Consider the following 14,187-nt stretch of genomic DNA (forward strand, 5'->3'; position numbering starts at 1 on the left):
AATAAATAAATGAGAATAGACTTGCATTGGAACGAGCGAGTAGGGTCATCCAGGATCCCTCCTTTCATACAATGGCGGAAGTCTATACTTCGGAGGAGATGGAAGCTTTGAGATAACCAGACCTCGATGCAGTCTGAAGGAGCGCTGTTGACAAACCATTGACATGGGTATCGGTAACCGAGTTGATGGCAGAACATCCTGTTCCAGTAGAGGAGATTTGCGAGAAGTCAGTGTGCCCATCTTGAAGTCGATGTGGCCACAGGAAGGTGAACACTCTGGCTGAAATGTTTTCTTGAGATACTTCTGATGATAGACAATGATCAGGAATGCTAGAATTGTGCAACATACAGCAACTAACAAGGCCATGAGCACATTTGTTATCCAACAGTTGCCGCCGTCAAATCCAGTGACAGTCCTGTTGAACGCTACAGAGTCGTTTGTTGGCTTTGTCGCGGATAAGCACATCCCACCGTATCCCACCTCTCCAATTTGTTCAATTTTGAATTCTGGCAACATGGCCTCCGCAAAATCTGGATGGACGTCTTCCTCGGGTCTTCCTAGTTTGGTGAGAACATCCTGGATGTCATCTCTTGCACATTTCTCAGCCTTTGGGCAAAACGATTTGTTGTACCATGTGAACACGGCGGAGCCAGTTTTGAGATGGAGCAGAACCACATGCCCAGGAGACTCCACCAACAAATAATCGGAAAGTTTCTTTAAAAAGAAGTAAATCCTCTTTCTGTTTTTCAGGAACGAGTGGTAGCTATCTTTTGTGATTACCGTATAAACGTGGCATGGAATAATAGTTGGTTTGAATATTTCTACGACAAATTTATCTTCGGTCTTTAGTCCTCCTGAATCTATGGCAAAGAGTAAAAACTCCTGTGGGGAATACTGGAAATCGGCATCCAGCGGATAACCATACATCCTTTTATCCCTGGCATTAAATTGTAACCAGCTGTCCAGATCTGTCGGGGAGCCATCGATGGGGTTCATTCCAAGGGTCAGTTGAGTTGAATTCCCATCTTCTTGGTCATGAAATGTCTCTGGCGGTATTGAAAATGAGAACTCGTGTCCGACTGTTGCTGCGATCCACTTAATGGCATGAATGACCCTGGGAGGAGTGTTTGGCTGACCTGAACAAAAATTAGTTTAGTTTACTTTATTGTCATTGCACCTCGCACAATGAAATTAAATGCCGTTTTCAGTGTACATTATACATTAAAAAATAAAACACAGACACATCTTTTTCACATTCTATGCAATTGAATTGAAAACCCCTGATATTGCATTAATGTTGCACAGTACAGTAGAATTCAATATAGCTACTGCCCTGGGATAGAAGCTGTTTTTCAGCCTATTTGTCCTTGTTTTTATTATCCTATACCGTCTGCCAGATGGTAATAGTTCAAAAAAAGGGTTCCCAGGATGAGATGGATCTTTGAGAATGTTTTGAACTTTCTTAAGGCAGCGGGAGCTCTAAAGCTCTTCCAAAGAGGGGAGAGGGCAACCCATGATCCTCTGGGCAATGACGTTAACCCTCTGGAGTGCTTTCCTATCCGCCCCTGTGCAATTGGCAAACCATACAGAGGTGCAGTAAGTTAAGATATTCTCTATGGTGCATAAAATCATAGAAGAGAAATGTAAAGAATCAAGTCTACCGAGATTCTCAGCCATCCAGGCCATGGTTGTCCCAAAGGTGCTTTTTTCAAGAGGCAACTGGTTTCCAGTTTTTCTTTGAAGATGTTTAGCTTCTTATCCAAGAAGCTTCTTCAGCTCTGGAAGCTGAAGAGTCCAGAAAACCAGAAAGTCCAGTTGCCTCTTGAAAAAGCACCTTTGGGAGAAGCAACCTATCCAATGATGAAGAAGGCACCTTGTGTCAACTTGCCCCAAGTTGACTTGGCTAGAAAAAGAGGGACCACGGTTTTGACATGGCAAACTCCTTATTTCCAAGCTATTGATTGGACTTTAAGAGTTCAAACGTGCTTTCTAAATAGTTTTGTATTGCAATGGTACCTCGGTACTCATTACTTAGTTCCTGGAGGCACCACGTGTACTAAAAATGAATACAGGTAGTCCTTGATTTACAACAGTTTGTTTAATGAGCGTTTGAAGTTACAGCAGTACTTATGACCATTTTTCACACTTGGGACCGTTGTAACATCCCTGTGATCACTTGATTTACATTCGGACAATGGACTCACTTTTATGACGGTCACAGCCTCCTGGAGTCACGCAATTCCCCATTTTTATGACTTCCTGATGAACAAAATGGGAAAACCAGATTCACTTAGCCATGTGACCAATTCAACAACTGCAGCAGCTCACTTAACAAGATCGTAAAGTGGGATGCCTTGCTCAACAACATAAATTTTGGGTTATTGTGTTCAATCAAGGACTACCTGAAGTAATTAACACCATGACTTACCTTGTGTCTTCTGGCACGTAGTAGTGGCATGAACTCCATTCTCTATGGATATCCCTTTGCGGCTGAAAACAATGGCCGGTTCTTTCAATGTTGATATTACAATATCCCTTGTAATCTGGATGTTCGTTTTCGTTCCAAATGAGCTTTCCAAACTTAAACCATTTGTTTCCAGTTGTAAAGTATCGGGATTTAACATGGGCGTCCAAACTAAATTGTGGATAGAGTCAAACTGATATGTAGAAAAACGAAAACTGGAGGTGTGAATAAGTTCTAGAGGAGGAGTAATCCATGAAGATCCACAAGGAAGCAACTCCAATGCCTGAGTTTTTCTATGAGACCTCTCTCCTTGACTAAGGAATTCACTGCTTAAGATAACAGCACTGGATGTTGTGCTAGAAAACAGAGTTGTTCCTTTTATCCATAGGGAAGTGTCCATTTCAGTTTTCATAAATACTAAGACACTGCTTCCTGTCGTAACAAATCTGTAGGTTAATGGAATAGTTGTAAAAGATTCACAGGCATTCATTCCATCTGAGCTAACCTGTCTTCTGTCGGGCAATTTTTCCATCGGGAATATATTACTAGATTCAAATGTCAATTCCACTGGAACTGATGAGAAAGAAGGAAAAATTACAGGGTTGCTAATGGTTTTAGACAGGAAGCTAAATGTTAGTAGAGAGATACTGGAGAACAAAGTGCTATTATCTAACGTATCTGTGGAATGTTTTGATGAAATTGGACCATTACTACAGTAATATAATCGAGTTGGTGAGCATGCATTGGATGGAGAACCTGGTTTGGGGTCAAAATCACCATTTGTACTGATAGCATCAAATATTGAAGGAACGTTGGTCAAAATGGAACTTTTGATCCATTTGGAAATGTCTGTCTCTTTCATTGATGCTAATGTCATAAAAGTATCTGAGGCAGAACTGTCGACATTAAGTAATTTTGGATTCTGATAGCTGTCATTTAAGAAGAGCAGAGATATTGCAACACTAGAAAATGACAGTTCAGAAGATGATAATGATGTCCTTAAATATGCTAACGTCACCATGGAAGGCAGAGAAAGTTCGATTATAGAAATGATCTCTCCGGATTTAAACCCAGACGCCGTTCGATGCACAAACGGGCTATGGTCATTTAGATTCCTTAATTCTCCTGAGAAAAGTCGTGGAGATGATGATGAGGTAGAAGACATTTCTTCTGGTAAAATGTCCCTTGGGTGGTGAACAGAGTTTGAGAAATGATTTTTGGTAAAAGGCATAAACAAATTCAAATAATATAATGTGGAACTATCCCTTGGCTCAGATTTTTGAGTTGCGGGGAAATCCTCTTGTGTTGAAGTATCTAGCGAGGCTTCATACAGTAGGTGCTCCGATATTGGTGGGGTTTGAAAAGCCCCTTTCCCCTCAAATTCTGTGGAGCTTAGCATCAGGGAAGGCGAAAGTTCAGAAGAGAGGTAATGAAACATGGTAGATTTGGAGATCTCAGTGGTCTCCAAATCCATATGGATCATCCCAGGTCGTGTACTGAAGTCCACGTAAGAATGGATAAGAGAGAAAGTGCCTTTATTGACATACGATGAACTCATTTCAGACTTTACAACTGAATGTGTCTCTGGCACAGCAGCTACCAAAACTGTGAAGTTCTGAGTTTGGGTTGGCCTCCAGGTAGGCTTTGGGGTGGCCATTTTCCTCTTCTGCCACTTGTTGGGATTTCTTTTTTCATATCCTTGTTTAAGGACTCGCCAGCCAACAATTTCATAACCGAGGAGCTGGGAGAGATTGTCCGACTCGACGTTGTGGCTCAGGACTCGTATCAAGTCAGGCAGCATAGCAAACACCCCAAACCCAACTGGCCAACAGAGTCCTACACGATGGCCTTTTGTAGAGTTGATGTATCTGATATCTTCAGCCAATATGGTTAGGTTCTGGAAATATTTATTTAGGGAGTCTTCGACTGGAATAAGCGTGAGTGAGGAAGGATCCAAGTGGAGATATTCTGCCATGGTGCAAATCAGATTGAGTTGTTCTTTAATTTCCAGAGTATCTTCCCTTCGAAGTACGATCTCAGCAAAAGTGATGGAAACGTGTTTGGCGTGCCAACCTCCGGAACAAATGCTGAAAGCCCCAAAACAAATACGGTTAAAAGACTGACATCTTTTAAAACATAGAATTATAATTGAACGTTTTCCAGAGCTACTCAACATTACATATATTGACTCTAAGTATTGATGTTTATGATTGTAATCATAAAGTCAGTATATTTTTCTCACAAACGTAACGATGAAAAAGTTTCTAAGGTATTGTTTTAAAAATGGCTCTTAGGTTAGGTTAGAAAAGAACGATTGGGCTTGCTTGAAAATTGTACGAAAACATTTCTTTTAAAGTGGACAGTACATAACTATTGTGGGGTGTGTACCTTTTATTTGATAATTTATTCTTCACCATTTTTAGCTTCTGCTTATTTAACTGGCCTGCTTTTTTAAAAAAATATTGGCTCTAGTCCACCAAGAAATCTAGATCTTATAGATTTGCACACAATTGATGGGACACTCGTGGCAGGATACAAAATCCCCACAAAGCATAGAAAGATACACAAGAACTTCTCAAAGTTCCTATGAAGAGAAGATATTTTCAGAAGCTAAAATCCAGAAAGTAATCCAATTAAAGTTTTTATGCTATTAATGGATTGTGTTTGGATCTATTTAAGACACTGTGAACAAAAGAATAGGAAAAATTCTGTTAATTTCTATTTCACCCTGTCCTTCATCGAGAAAAGAACGAGGTGGCCATGTGAAAAACTTCAGTGATCAGTAGGATCATTTGAGATTGAACGCAACTCAATTCTATCAGTGGGTCTCTACTGAAATGGATGGACCAAACCCTGATTGTCTTCTACAGTTTTAAGTCAATGTCTGTAGAGATTATCCATCATCCAGATCATGATTGTCCCAAAAGTGCTTTTTCAGGAGGCAACTGGACTTTCTTGTTTTTTCTCTGAAGACGTTTTGCTCCTCATCCAAGAAGCTTCTTCAGCTCTGAGAAGAAGAAGAGCTGAAGAAACTTCTTGAATGAGAAGCAAAACATCTTCAAAGAAAAAAACAAGAAAGTCTTGAATAAGCCCCTCTGGGGCAACCATGACCTGGATGACTGAGAACCTCTACAGACTTTTAGCTAGAAAATTTGAGATGAACACCCTTTGAATGGGGTGGGAGTAGGAATGGATTTCCAGAGGAAAAAAATGGCAGACTACAGGAACCATTAGCACCACTTAGCTGACCCTGAGGACACACATAAGCCTCCAAGTGGCCTCAACAACCCTCTAAAAGGACGCAAATGACCAGCTGTCTACAAGGAGTATCAATTCTTCCATTCCCCACCATCCAGTCAGAGCTGAAGAAGCTTCTTGGATGATAAGCGAAACGTCTTCAAAAGAAAAACCAAGGAAGTCCAGTCGCTTTTTGAAAAAGCACTTTTTAAATCAGTGTTGTAGGTATTTGCAAACAGACCCATATCAAGATGATCAAAGCCTATCATCCCTATGTGTCAGTGCAACTTACATGTTCTTTGCATGGATGCAAATGTGATTTTCACCGTGGAGTGTAACATTTGCAGTTGGAATTTCACACGCCTCATTGTGGGCAACCACTGTCAGATGAAATTCTTCACTCTTCTTCTCCATCAACTGCATTCCTTCATGCATATTTGTGGAGAAACTATATTCTAACCATTTTGACAAAGTTGAATCCTTAGCCAGAGTGATCTAAACAACAATAATCACATGCATCATATCAGGGGCAGGAAGGCTTTCGTTCAAAACCATGCCATCAGATACATAAACTGGAAATTGGACAGCACACCCTCCGAGGGAATGGTGATAAAAAAAGGTGTTAGATATCAGAGGTGGGATTCAGCCAGTTCTGACCAGTTCTGGAGAACCCTGACTGGTGCACTCTTCTCTGCCTCCTGAGTCCCATCTGATCGGCTGGGTCTCCTTTGGTTGCCCTGCACAGGAGAACGGAGCAGGAAAGCAGGTTAGTGGGGTGGGGAGGGAATGGGGATTTTGCAGTATCCTTCCTCTGCCACGCCCACCAAGCCACGCCCACAGAACCGATAGTAAAAAAAAAAATTGAATCCCACCAGAGGTTAGATTGTGTGGAGATGGACAGGCTAGACGCTGAGCTTGTTGATCAGAAAAGGTCGGCAGGTCAGCGGTTCGAATCCCTAGCGCTGTGTAACGGAGGGAGCTCCCATTCCTTGTCACAGCTACTTCAAAAACACGTAAAAAATGCAAGTAGAAAAATAGGGACCCCTTTGGTGGAAAGGTCACAGCGTTCCGTGCGCCTTTGAAAGCGTTTAGTCCTGCCGGCCACATGACCATGGAGACGTCTTCGGACAGCGCTGGCTCTTCGGCTTTGTAAGGGAGATGAGCAGCGCCCCCTAGAGCCGGAAACAACTAGCACGTATGTGCGAGGGGAACCTTTACCTTTACCTTATTTTCAAACATTGAGGACTATTATTACATTATTACGCAAAATTTTAAAAAAGTTGAGGCTGTGTGTATTATTCACCTTTTATTACTCTGCTAAAAAGAGTCAGAAGTCAATGCTTTACTTTTTCTATTCCTTTTTACTCTACATTTTTTCCTCTTTCCCCTTCTCCCCCATTTCCCCATTATTTTATATATATGTTATCGTTTGCTAAACCAACACAGATTTGAACAGGAAATTCTGGCTTTAGTTGTGGTTGTACATCAGGGGGAGCACCTGCAGTTCATACTCACGTAGCGAGCTTCGAAGTTAGCAAATTTGATGATTCCAATCCCAGTTCTAGCCCAACAACGTATCACCCCAACTGGTATATTTTCTCTCCCGGAAAGATCAACTGCTCTTAACTATTGTGTAGAACGAAGGAGTGGCAAATAGTTCAGATGTTTCAAAGCAGTAGATCTGCTCTACGCTTTGCTAAACACAGTCAGGCTTATTTCCAACTCAATGAAATATTAGATTTGCTGTCAAGGTGGTAGAACGCATAGAAAAATAATGGTGTTTATATTCCAGTTTTTTTTTAAAAAAAACCTTGATGGTATCAGCAGAGATACCATTCTGAGTTGTTAGGCAATTTTATCAGTGAGATGTTGCAATAGTCTGACAGATAGCCAGCAAGTTAACTAAGAGCAGAATAGAACAAAACAGAAAATAACACAACGGAACAGAATATAGAATATAGAATATAGAATATAGAATATAGAATAGGACAAAGAATAGAATAGAATACAATATAGAGTGCAGAATATAGAATAGAATAGGACAAAGAATGGAATGGAATGGAATGGAATGGAATGGAATGGAATAGAATAGAATAGAATAGAATAGAATAGAATAGAATAGAATAGAATAGAATAGAATAGAATAGAATAGAATAGAATAGAATAGAATACCTTTATTGTCATTGCATTCTACAATGAAATACAATGAAATTTGAAAGCTACCCCAGCACAGTGCCCCAAACACCACATCACAATCATATTACAGAGTTTAAAAATTAAAATAATTATAATAATAATAGGACTAGATCATAGTGGAATAGAACAGAGGAAAGAAAAAAAGAAAAGAATAGAATAGAGGAAAGGAAAATAGAATAGAATAGAATAGAATAGAATAGAATAGAATAGAATAGAATAGAATAGAACAGAATAGAATAGAATAGAATAAAATAGAATATAACAGAACAGAATAGAATAGAAAATGAACAGAATAGAGTAGAGTAGAGTAGAGTAGAGTAGAGTAGAGTAGAGTAGAGTAGAATAGAATAGAATAGAATAGAATAGAATAGAATAGAATAGAATAGAATAGAATAGAATAGAATACTTTGTTTGGCCAAGTGTGTTTGGTCATACAAAGAATTTGTCTCTGGTGCAGAAGCTCTCACTGTACATGCAAGTAACTAAGCAATAAAATCTTAAGATACCAATATGAGAAGGCACTGTAAAATATGAGAAGGATAATATAATACAGTCACACTACAGTACATGGGTAAATATACTTAGACATAAGACAGCGCTGTGAAAATTAGGTGTTCAGCAGAGTGGTAGCATGGAGGGAGAAAACTATCCTTGTGTCTGGTTGTTTTGGCGTGCAAGGCTTTATAGTGGCATCCCGAGGGGAGAAGTTGAAACAGTTTATGTCCAGGATGTGAGGGACCTATAGATATTTTCTCAAGCCCTCTTTCTGACCTGACAAAAAGGCAGATTTATCTCTGTGTGGACTGAAACCCTGGGAGAAATGGTCTCTCCCACCACCAGCACTGGAGCCCTTCTGTTTTCTAGCAACTTAATCACAGAGTGAAGTAAAACCATTTCACTGATTGAGCAGGACTGCAAATTGGATTCTTGCTGGTCTTCAAGGAGCATTTACCGTTTTTTTTTTTTCAAAAATCCCAGCAACCGGTTTGCTGCCCGGTTGCTGGGTAGGTGTGGCCATGGTGGGTGTGGCCTACTGTAACTTCCGAGAGGGCCATTTTTCACCATGCCCAGAGTCCGGAGGCTTCCCTCAGGCTTCTGGGAGGGTGAAAATGTCCTCCGTCGGCTCTGGAGGCCCTCCGGAAGCCGGAAATGGACCCATTTCTGGACTTCTGGAAGGCCCATTTTTCACCCTCCGTGCAGACCCTGCACTTCCCTGCGTCCAAACTGTGCTGCGGGGAGACTCCTGGGAGGGGAGGGGAGGGCAGGGCCAGATGATAGGTTCAACTACCGGTTCGGCAAAGCAGATGTAAATTTAACATCCGGTTCGCTTGAACCGGCCTAAACCAGCTGAATCCCACCCCTGCATTTACCTCATAGTACGTTATATTTCCTTGGCAGGCAAACAGGGATAGGGGATAAGGGGATGCTTTTCTAGTGACTGTTCTTCTTCCCAGAACTCCTTGAAGGATCTGTACATCTTCGCACGGTCGATGTGATTCCTTGACAACAAGGGAAATCCCAGTGAAGATGAGGAACGTCCAGAGAAGGGCATTCAAGCAGAAGGCTGTCAGAACTTGTTTCCCTGACAGCACAGGAAAGGCCAGGTAGATGCTGAAGGCCATCATGGGGCTGTTGAGGCATCCATCCAGTTGTGGAGAAGAGACGCTTTCCAAACACCACAGGTCAGACTTGTGGAAAGATAAAACAGGTTCAAGATTAGGCAGAAAACCCATAAAGACCTCAACAACCAGGCACTGAACCTTTGATCAGTCATGCATTGACTGATTTGCAAAATTGTAGTCATCTTCAAAACAAAGCAGGCACTCACATTTCACTTCAGAGAAGGTGATTAGATTCTTTAGATAAGTAACCCGCTTTCTTCAGTGGTTGACAGTCTCTGTCTCTCTCTGTGTCTCTGTGTCTCTCTCTCTCTGTCTCTCTCTCTCTCTCTCTCTTTCTCCTTCCCCATTTCCACCCTCCATCTCTCTTTCTCAAGGCACTTCCATCAGATGAAATCTTATACTCATTCTCCTAAGGGGAAGGGGAGAGATTTAACTGCCAGCTACACAGCAAGTCCATGCCTATGATTCAGTGACCTCAATGTAACAGAATAATAGAGTTGGAAGGGACCCTGGAGGTCTTCTAGTCCAACCAAGGATCCAAGTATGTTGGATGTTTCCAATAATTAAAAAAAAGACTAGAGCTGAGCTTGATTTCTCTCTCTTTATTTTATAAATAAATAAAGTTTTTTAATATATATCTTTACTTTCTTCCTCTGTTGCTGATTCTCAGTTGGCAAAACACCAGTAAAATCCTGAATCTTGTTCAGATGGCTCACCTGTTCCTTTGTTTTTCGGTGCAACCTAGGACACACGTCCTTGTGTTCTCGTTGCTGGGTTACTCGAAGAGACATCTGCTTGGCTGCTTCTCGGGTTACAAGGCTCTACAAAGCCAACTTATTTCTGGGAGGAAACAGGTTACTTGTTATGAGGTGAGATTACAACATGTTTTGGGGCTGGGTAACGTTTCGGCTCCAAGTCGTTGTGAATGACAATTTTTGGGAGGGGCCATTCTGCTCCTCATATTTCTTGGAAGCAGTAGAGAGACCTGTTGGAAACCCAGATCTTCATGTAGATTTTTTTATTTATTTACTTATTTTGTCAAGCATGCATTTGATAACATATATAAGTATAAATATGATTATTAATACATGAAATAGATACGAATAAAAAGGGAAACATTCGGACAGAGATGGTAGGCACATTGGTGCGCTTATGCACGCCCCTTACAGACCTCTTAGGAATGGGGTGAGGTCAACAGTAAACCGTCTGAGGTTAAAGTGTTTGGGGTTTTGGGAAGAAACCACAGAGTCAGGTAGTGCATTCCAGGCATTGACCATTCTGTGGCTGAAGTCGTATTTCCTGCAATTGGGTTTAGTGCAGTTGACCTTGAGTTGTATCTATTGTGTGCTCGTGTATTGTTGTGGTTGAAGCTGAAGTAGTCATTGACGGGTAGGACATTGTAGTGGATAATTTTATGTACTATGCTTAGATCACACTGAAGGCAGTGTAGTTCTAGGTTGTCTAAACCTAAAATTTCAAGCCTGGTAGTGTAGGGTATTCTGTTGTGAGTAGAGGAGTGGAGGACTCTTCTCGTGAAATATTTCTGGACTCTCTCAATTGTGTAAATGTCCGATGTGAAATGTGGGTTCCAGACAGTTGAGCTGTATTTGAAAATTGGTCTGGCAAATGTTTTGTATGCTCTAGTTAGTAGTACAATATTACGGGAGAAAAAGCTTCGCAGGATTGGATTAACAACTCTTAATGCCTTTTTAGTAATGTTATTACAGTGGGCTCTAGCACTTAGATCACCAGAGATGAGAACTCCAAGATCCTTGACAGCAAGATATTCCATGGTGAGGTGCCCATCACAACTTGGTCTCCTTGCCTCCAATTCAGCACTTGGCTAATGCATTTCCAAGGCCACCCGGACTTTCTAGGTAATCTCTACAATCTTTAAACATTTTATCTTCGGACATTGAATATGTCCAAAGATAAATTGCTAACTAGAGCGTTCAAAACCTTTGCTAGATCAATACTTGAATACAGCTAATCAGTCTGGAATCCGCACTGTATATCGGATATTAATACAATTGAGTGAGTCCAGAAGTATTTCACTAGAAGAGTTCTACACTCCTCTGCTCGGACCAGAATACCCTACATCACCAGGCTTGAGATTTTGGGCTTGGACAATCTTGAACTACGCCATCTATGGTTGGACTTAAGCGTAGCACACAAAATTATCTGCTACAATGTCCTACCAGTCAATGACTACTTCAGCTTCAATCGCAACAATACAAGAGCATACAACAGATACAAACTCAATGTAAACTGTTCCAAACTTGATTGCAGAAAGTATGACTTCAGCAACAGGGTGGTCAATGCCAGGGATGCATCCCCTGACTCTGTTGTTACATCCTCTAACCCCCACTCCTTTAACCTTATTAAACTATCCACTATTGACCTCACCCCCTTTCTAAGAGGTCTGTAAGTGCACCATCATGCCTACCACCCCTGTCCTACTGTCCCCGTTTATTCGTACCTATTTTCTGTATTCTTACTCATGTTTATACTTATACCTATTATCTTGTAAGCGATTGACAAATCAAATCAAATCAAATAAAGGTCTGAGGATAAAATCTTTTAAAAACACCCAAAATAAAGCGAAGTAAGTTTAGGTGTTTAGTAACTTTAGAGTGTTCTCTTATTTGTTGGCTTTTGAGAGCTGATTTATATAGGTGTAATCCTTGACTTACAACCACAATGGAGCCCAACATTTCTGTCAGACAATTGCTAGGTGAGTTTTGCTCCATTTTACGACCTTTGGTTGTTAAGTGAATTGCTGCATTTTCTCCTTTCTCCTGTTTAACCATATAGATCATAGGCCTGTAAGAAATAGACAATGCAGAATAAATGGAAGAATTCACAGGTAGTCCTCGACTTAAGACCGCCATGGAGCCCAACGTTTCTGTTGTTCAGTGAGGCAGTTGTGAAGTGAATTTCACCCCCCATTTTACGACCTTTCTTGCCACTGATTGTTAAGTGAATCCCTGCAGGCGTTCAGTTGAGCAACACGGTTGTTAAGTGAATCTGGCTTACCCATGGACTTTGCTTGTCCAAAGATCGCTGTCATAAATGTGAGTCCTTTGCTGAATTTTGATCATGTCTCTGTGAGGAATCCTGCAATGGTCATATGTGTGGAAAACATTCATACATCGCTTTTTGTCACAGCCTTTGTAACTTCCAACGGTCACTAAATAAACTGTTATAAGTCAAGGACGACCTGTAGGATCCAGCTGGTCCCATCGCCTAAAATATTGGCTTTTTCCCATATCAGGTAGGACTTTCACACCCCAAAGAAAATGTCTGCTATCAAGAGCTTTCATTGGTACCAAGACTGTTGATTGACAGATGTGAAAAGAAATAGAATTTCCGCTGTTTGTCCTAAATGGACTCTAGAGAGATTATCCTGGCCAAAACTCCCTGCTTGATCCAGAAGACAGGAAGTGATTTTGCAAAAGCCTTTCTGTGCATTGGATAGAGTTCCTGTTGATTGTGTTTTTATAGCTTTCCCCAAGGCATTTTCCAGCATTATAAAATAACGCTGGGGATATTTTTATATCAGAGTGGTCAAGGACTTTCTTGCTTGTGGGCTTTAAAATCGAGCAACTTTCCTTTCACCAACTTCTATAACATTGTTGTATCCTCTGAGCATTGTCTTTTTTGTTTTTCTTTTCCCCCTCCAAAACGTTCTACAAGAATGTTGTTTCTTTTTGATAGGAGCGTTCCAATTTTATTTTTAAAATTTTTTGTATCTTTCAGAGAGAGAGAGAGACAGAGACAGAGACAGAGAGAGAGACAGAGAGACAGACACAGAAAGACACACACACACACACATACACAGACAGGGAGAGAGAGGGGGAATGAGAGAGACAGAGACAGAGAGAAACAGAGAGACAGAAAGGGACAGGGAGGAGAGACAGGGAGGAGAGACAGGGAGAGAGAGAGGAGAGAGACAGGGACAGAGAGACAGAGAGACAGAGAGAGACACAGAGACACAGAGAGAGAGGGAATGAGAGAGAGACAGAGAGAGACAGAGAGACAGAGAGAGACAGGGAGAAGAGAGGGAATGAGAGAGACAGAGAGAAAAGAGAGACAGAGAGAGACCGGAGGAGAGACAGGAGAGAGAGAGGGAATGAGAGAGACAGAGAGAAACAGAGGGACAGAGAGAGACCGGGAGGAGAGACAGGGAGAGAGAGAGGGAATGAGAGAGACAGAGAGAAACAGAGAGACAGAGAGACAGAGAGAGACAGGGTGAGAGAGAGGGAATGAGAGAGAGAGAATGAGGGGATATGCTAAGAAAAGAACCAAGATTGCATCTGGAATGTAGAATTACCTCTCCAAGCCAGCCAGGGTGTGGAGAATTGGTTTCTTTGGCTTGTGTGAACTAGTTCCATCCAGTCTTTGTATTGTTGCGTTGCCTCAAAGGCAAACAAACACTTAACAGGGGGAGTCAAAAATCAGGGCTTAACACCTCCCTGCAGATGGTGCTTAGCTTTGGAAGGCTTGCTAAACAATTCAGTGAAAAGTTTTGTGACACCTGTGGGATAATAACTCTTTTTATTCCGGCATGTTTCCCAACCAAGACTTTTGTGAGGTCCCACAAGCAGGGTGTGTGGCTTTATGCTGCATCCAGGTTGAAGAATGCTACTTGGTTCAAGGAGAGAAGCA

The 14,187-nt window shown here is 41.4% G+C and overlaps 1 protein-coding gene across 1 annotated transcript; it reads right to left on the bottom strand.

The window, feature by feature from the left end:
- LOC113412191 (uncharacterized) lies at positions 1-13,938 on the bottom strand. The gene is made up of 5 exons (XM_087967879.1): positions 13,853-13,938; positions 9,268-9,585; positions 5,994-6,196; positions 2,429-4,551; positions 1-1,136 (listed from the first exon to the last, which is right to left on the bottom strand). The coding sequence occupies exons 2-5, from the start codon at positions 9,520-9,522 to the stop codon at positions 46-48; spliced, it is 3,672 nt and encodes a 1,223-aa protein (XP_087824005.1). The 5' UTR covers positions 9,523-9,585; positions 13,853-13,938; the 3' UTR covers positions 1-45.
- Positions 13,939-14,187: the final 249 nt, after the last annotated feature.

Source organism: Notechis scutatus, chromosome 6 (genome assembly GCF_049901735.1).
Source record: "Notechis scutatus isolate UNSWTSFEM ecotype Mainland chromosome 6, rNotScu1.2, whole genome shotgun sequence".
NCBI lineage: Eukaryota > Metazoa > Chordata > Lepidosauria > Squamata > Elapidae > Notechis > Notechis scutatus.

Bases quoted from the DNA above. Each gene is read 5' to 3' on its own strand.
- LOC113412191 (XM_087967879.1), bottom strand. From the start codon at position 9,522: ATGATGGCCTTCAGCATCTACCTGGCCTTTCCTGTGCTGTCAGGGAAA. The intron at 6,197-9,267 runs GTAAATGCAGGG...ATTGTTGTTTAG, and splicing joins GAAATATAACGTACTATGAG to ATCACTCTGGCTAAGGATTC. The intron at 1,137-2,428 runs GTAAGTCATGGT...ATTTTTGTTCAG, and splicing joins TACGTGCCAGAAGACACAAG to GTCAGCCAAACACTCCTCCC.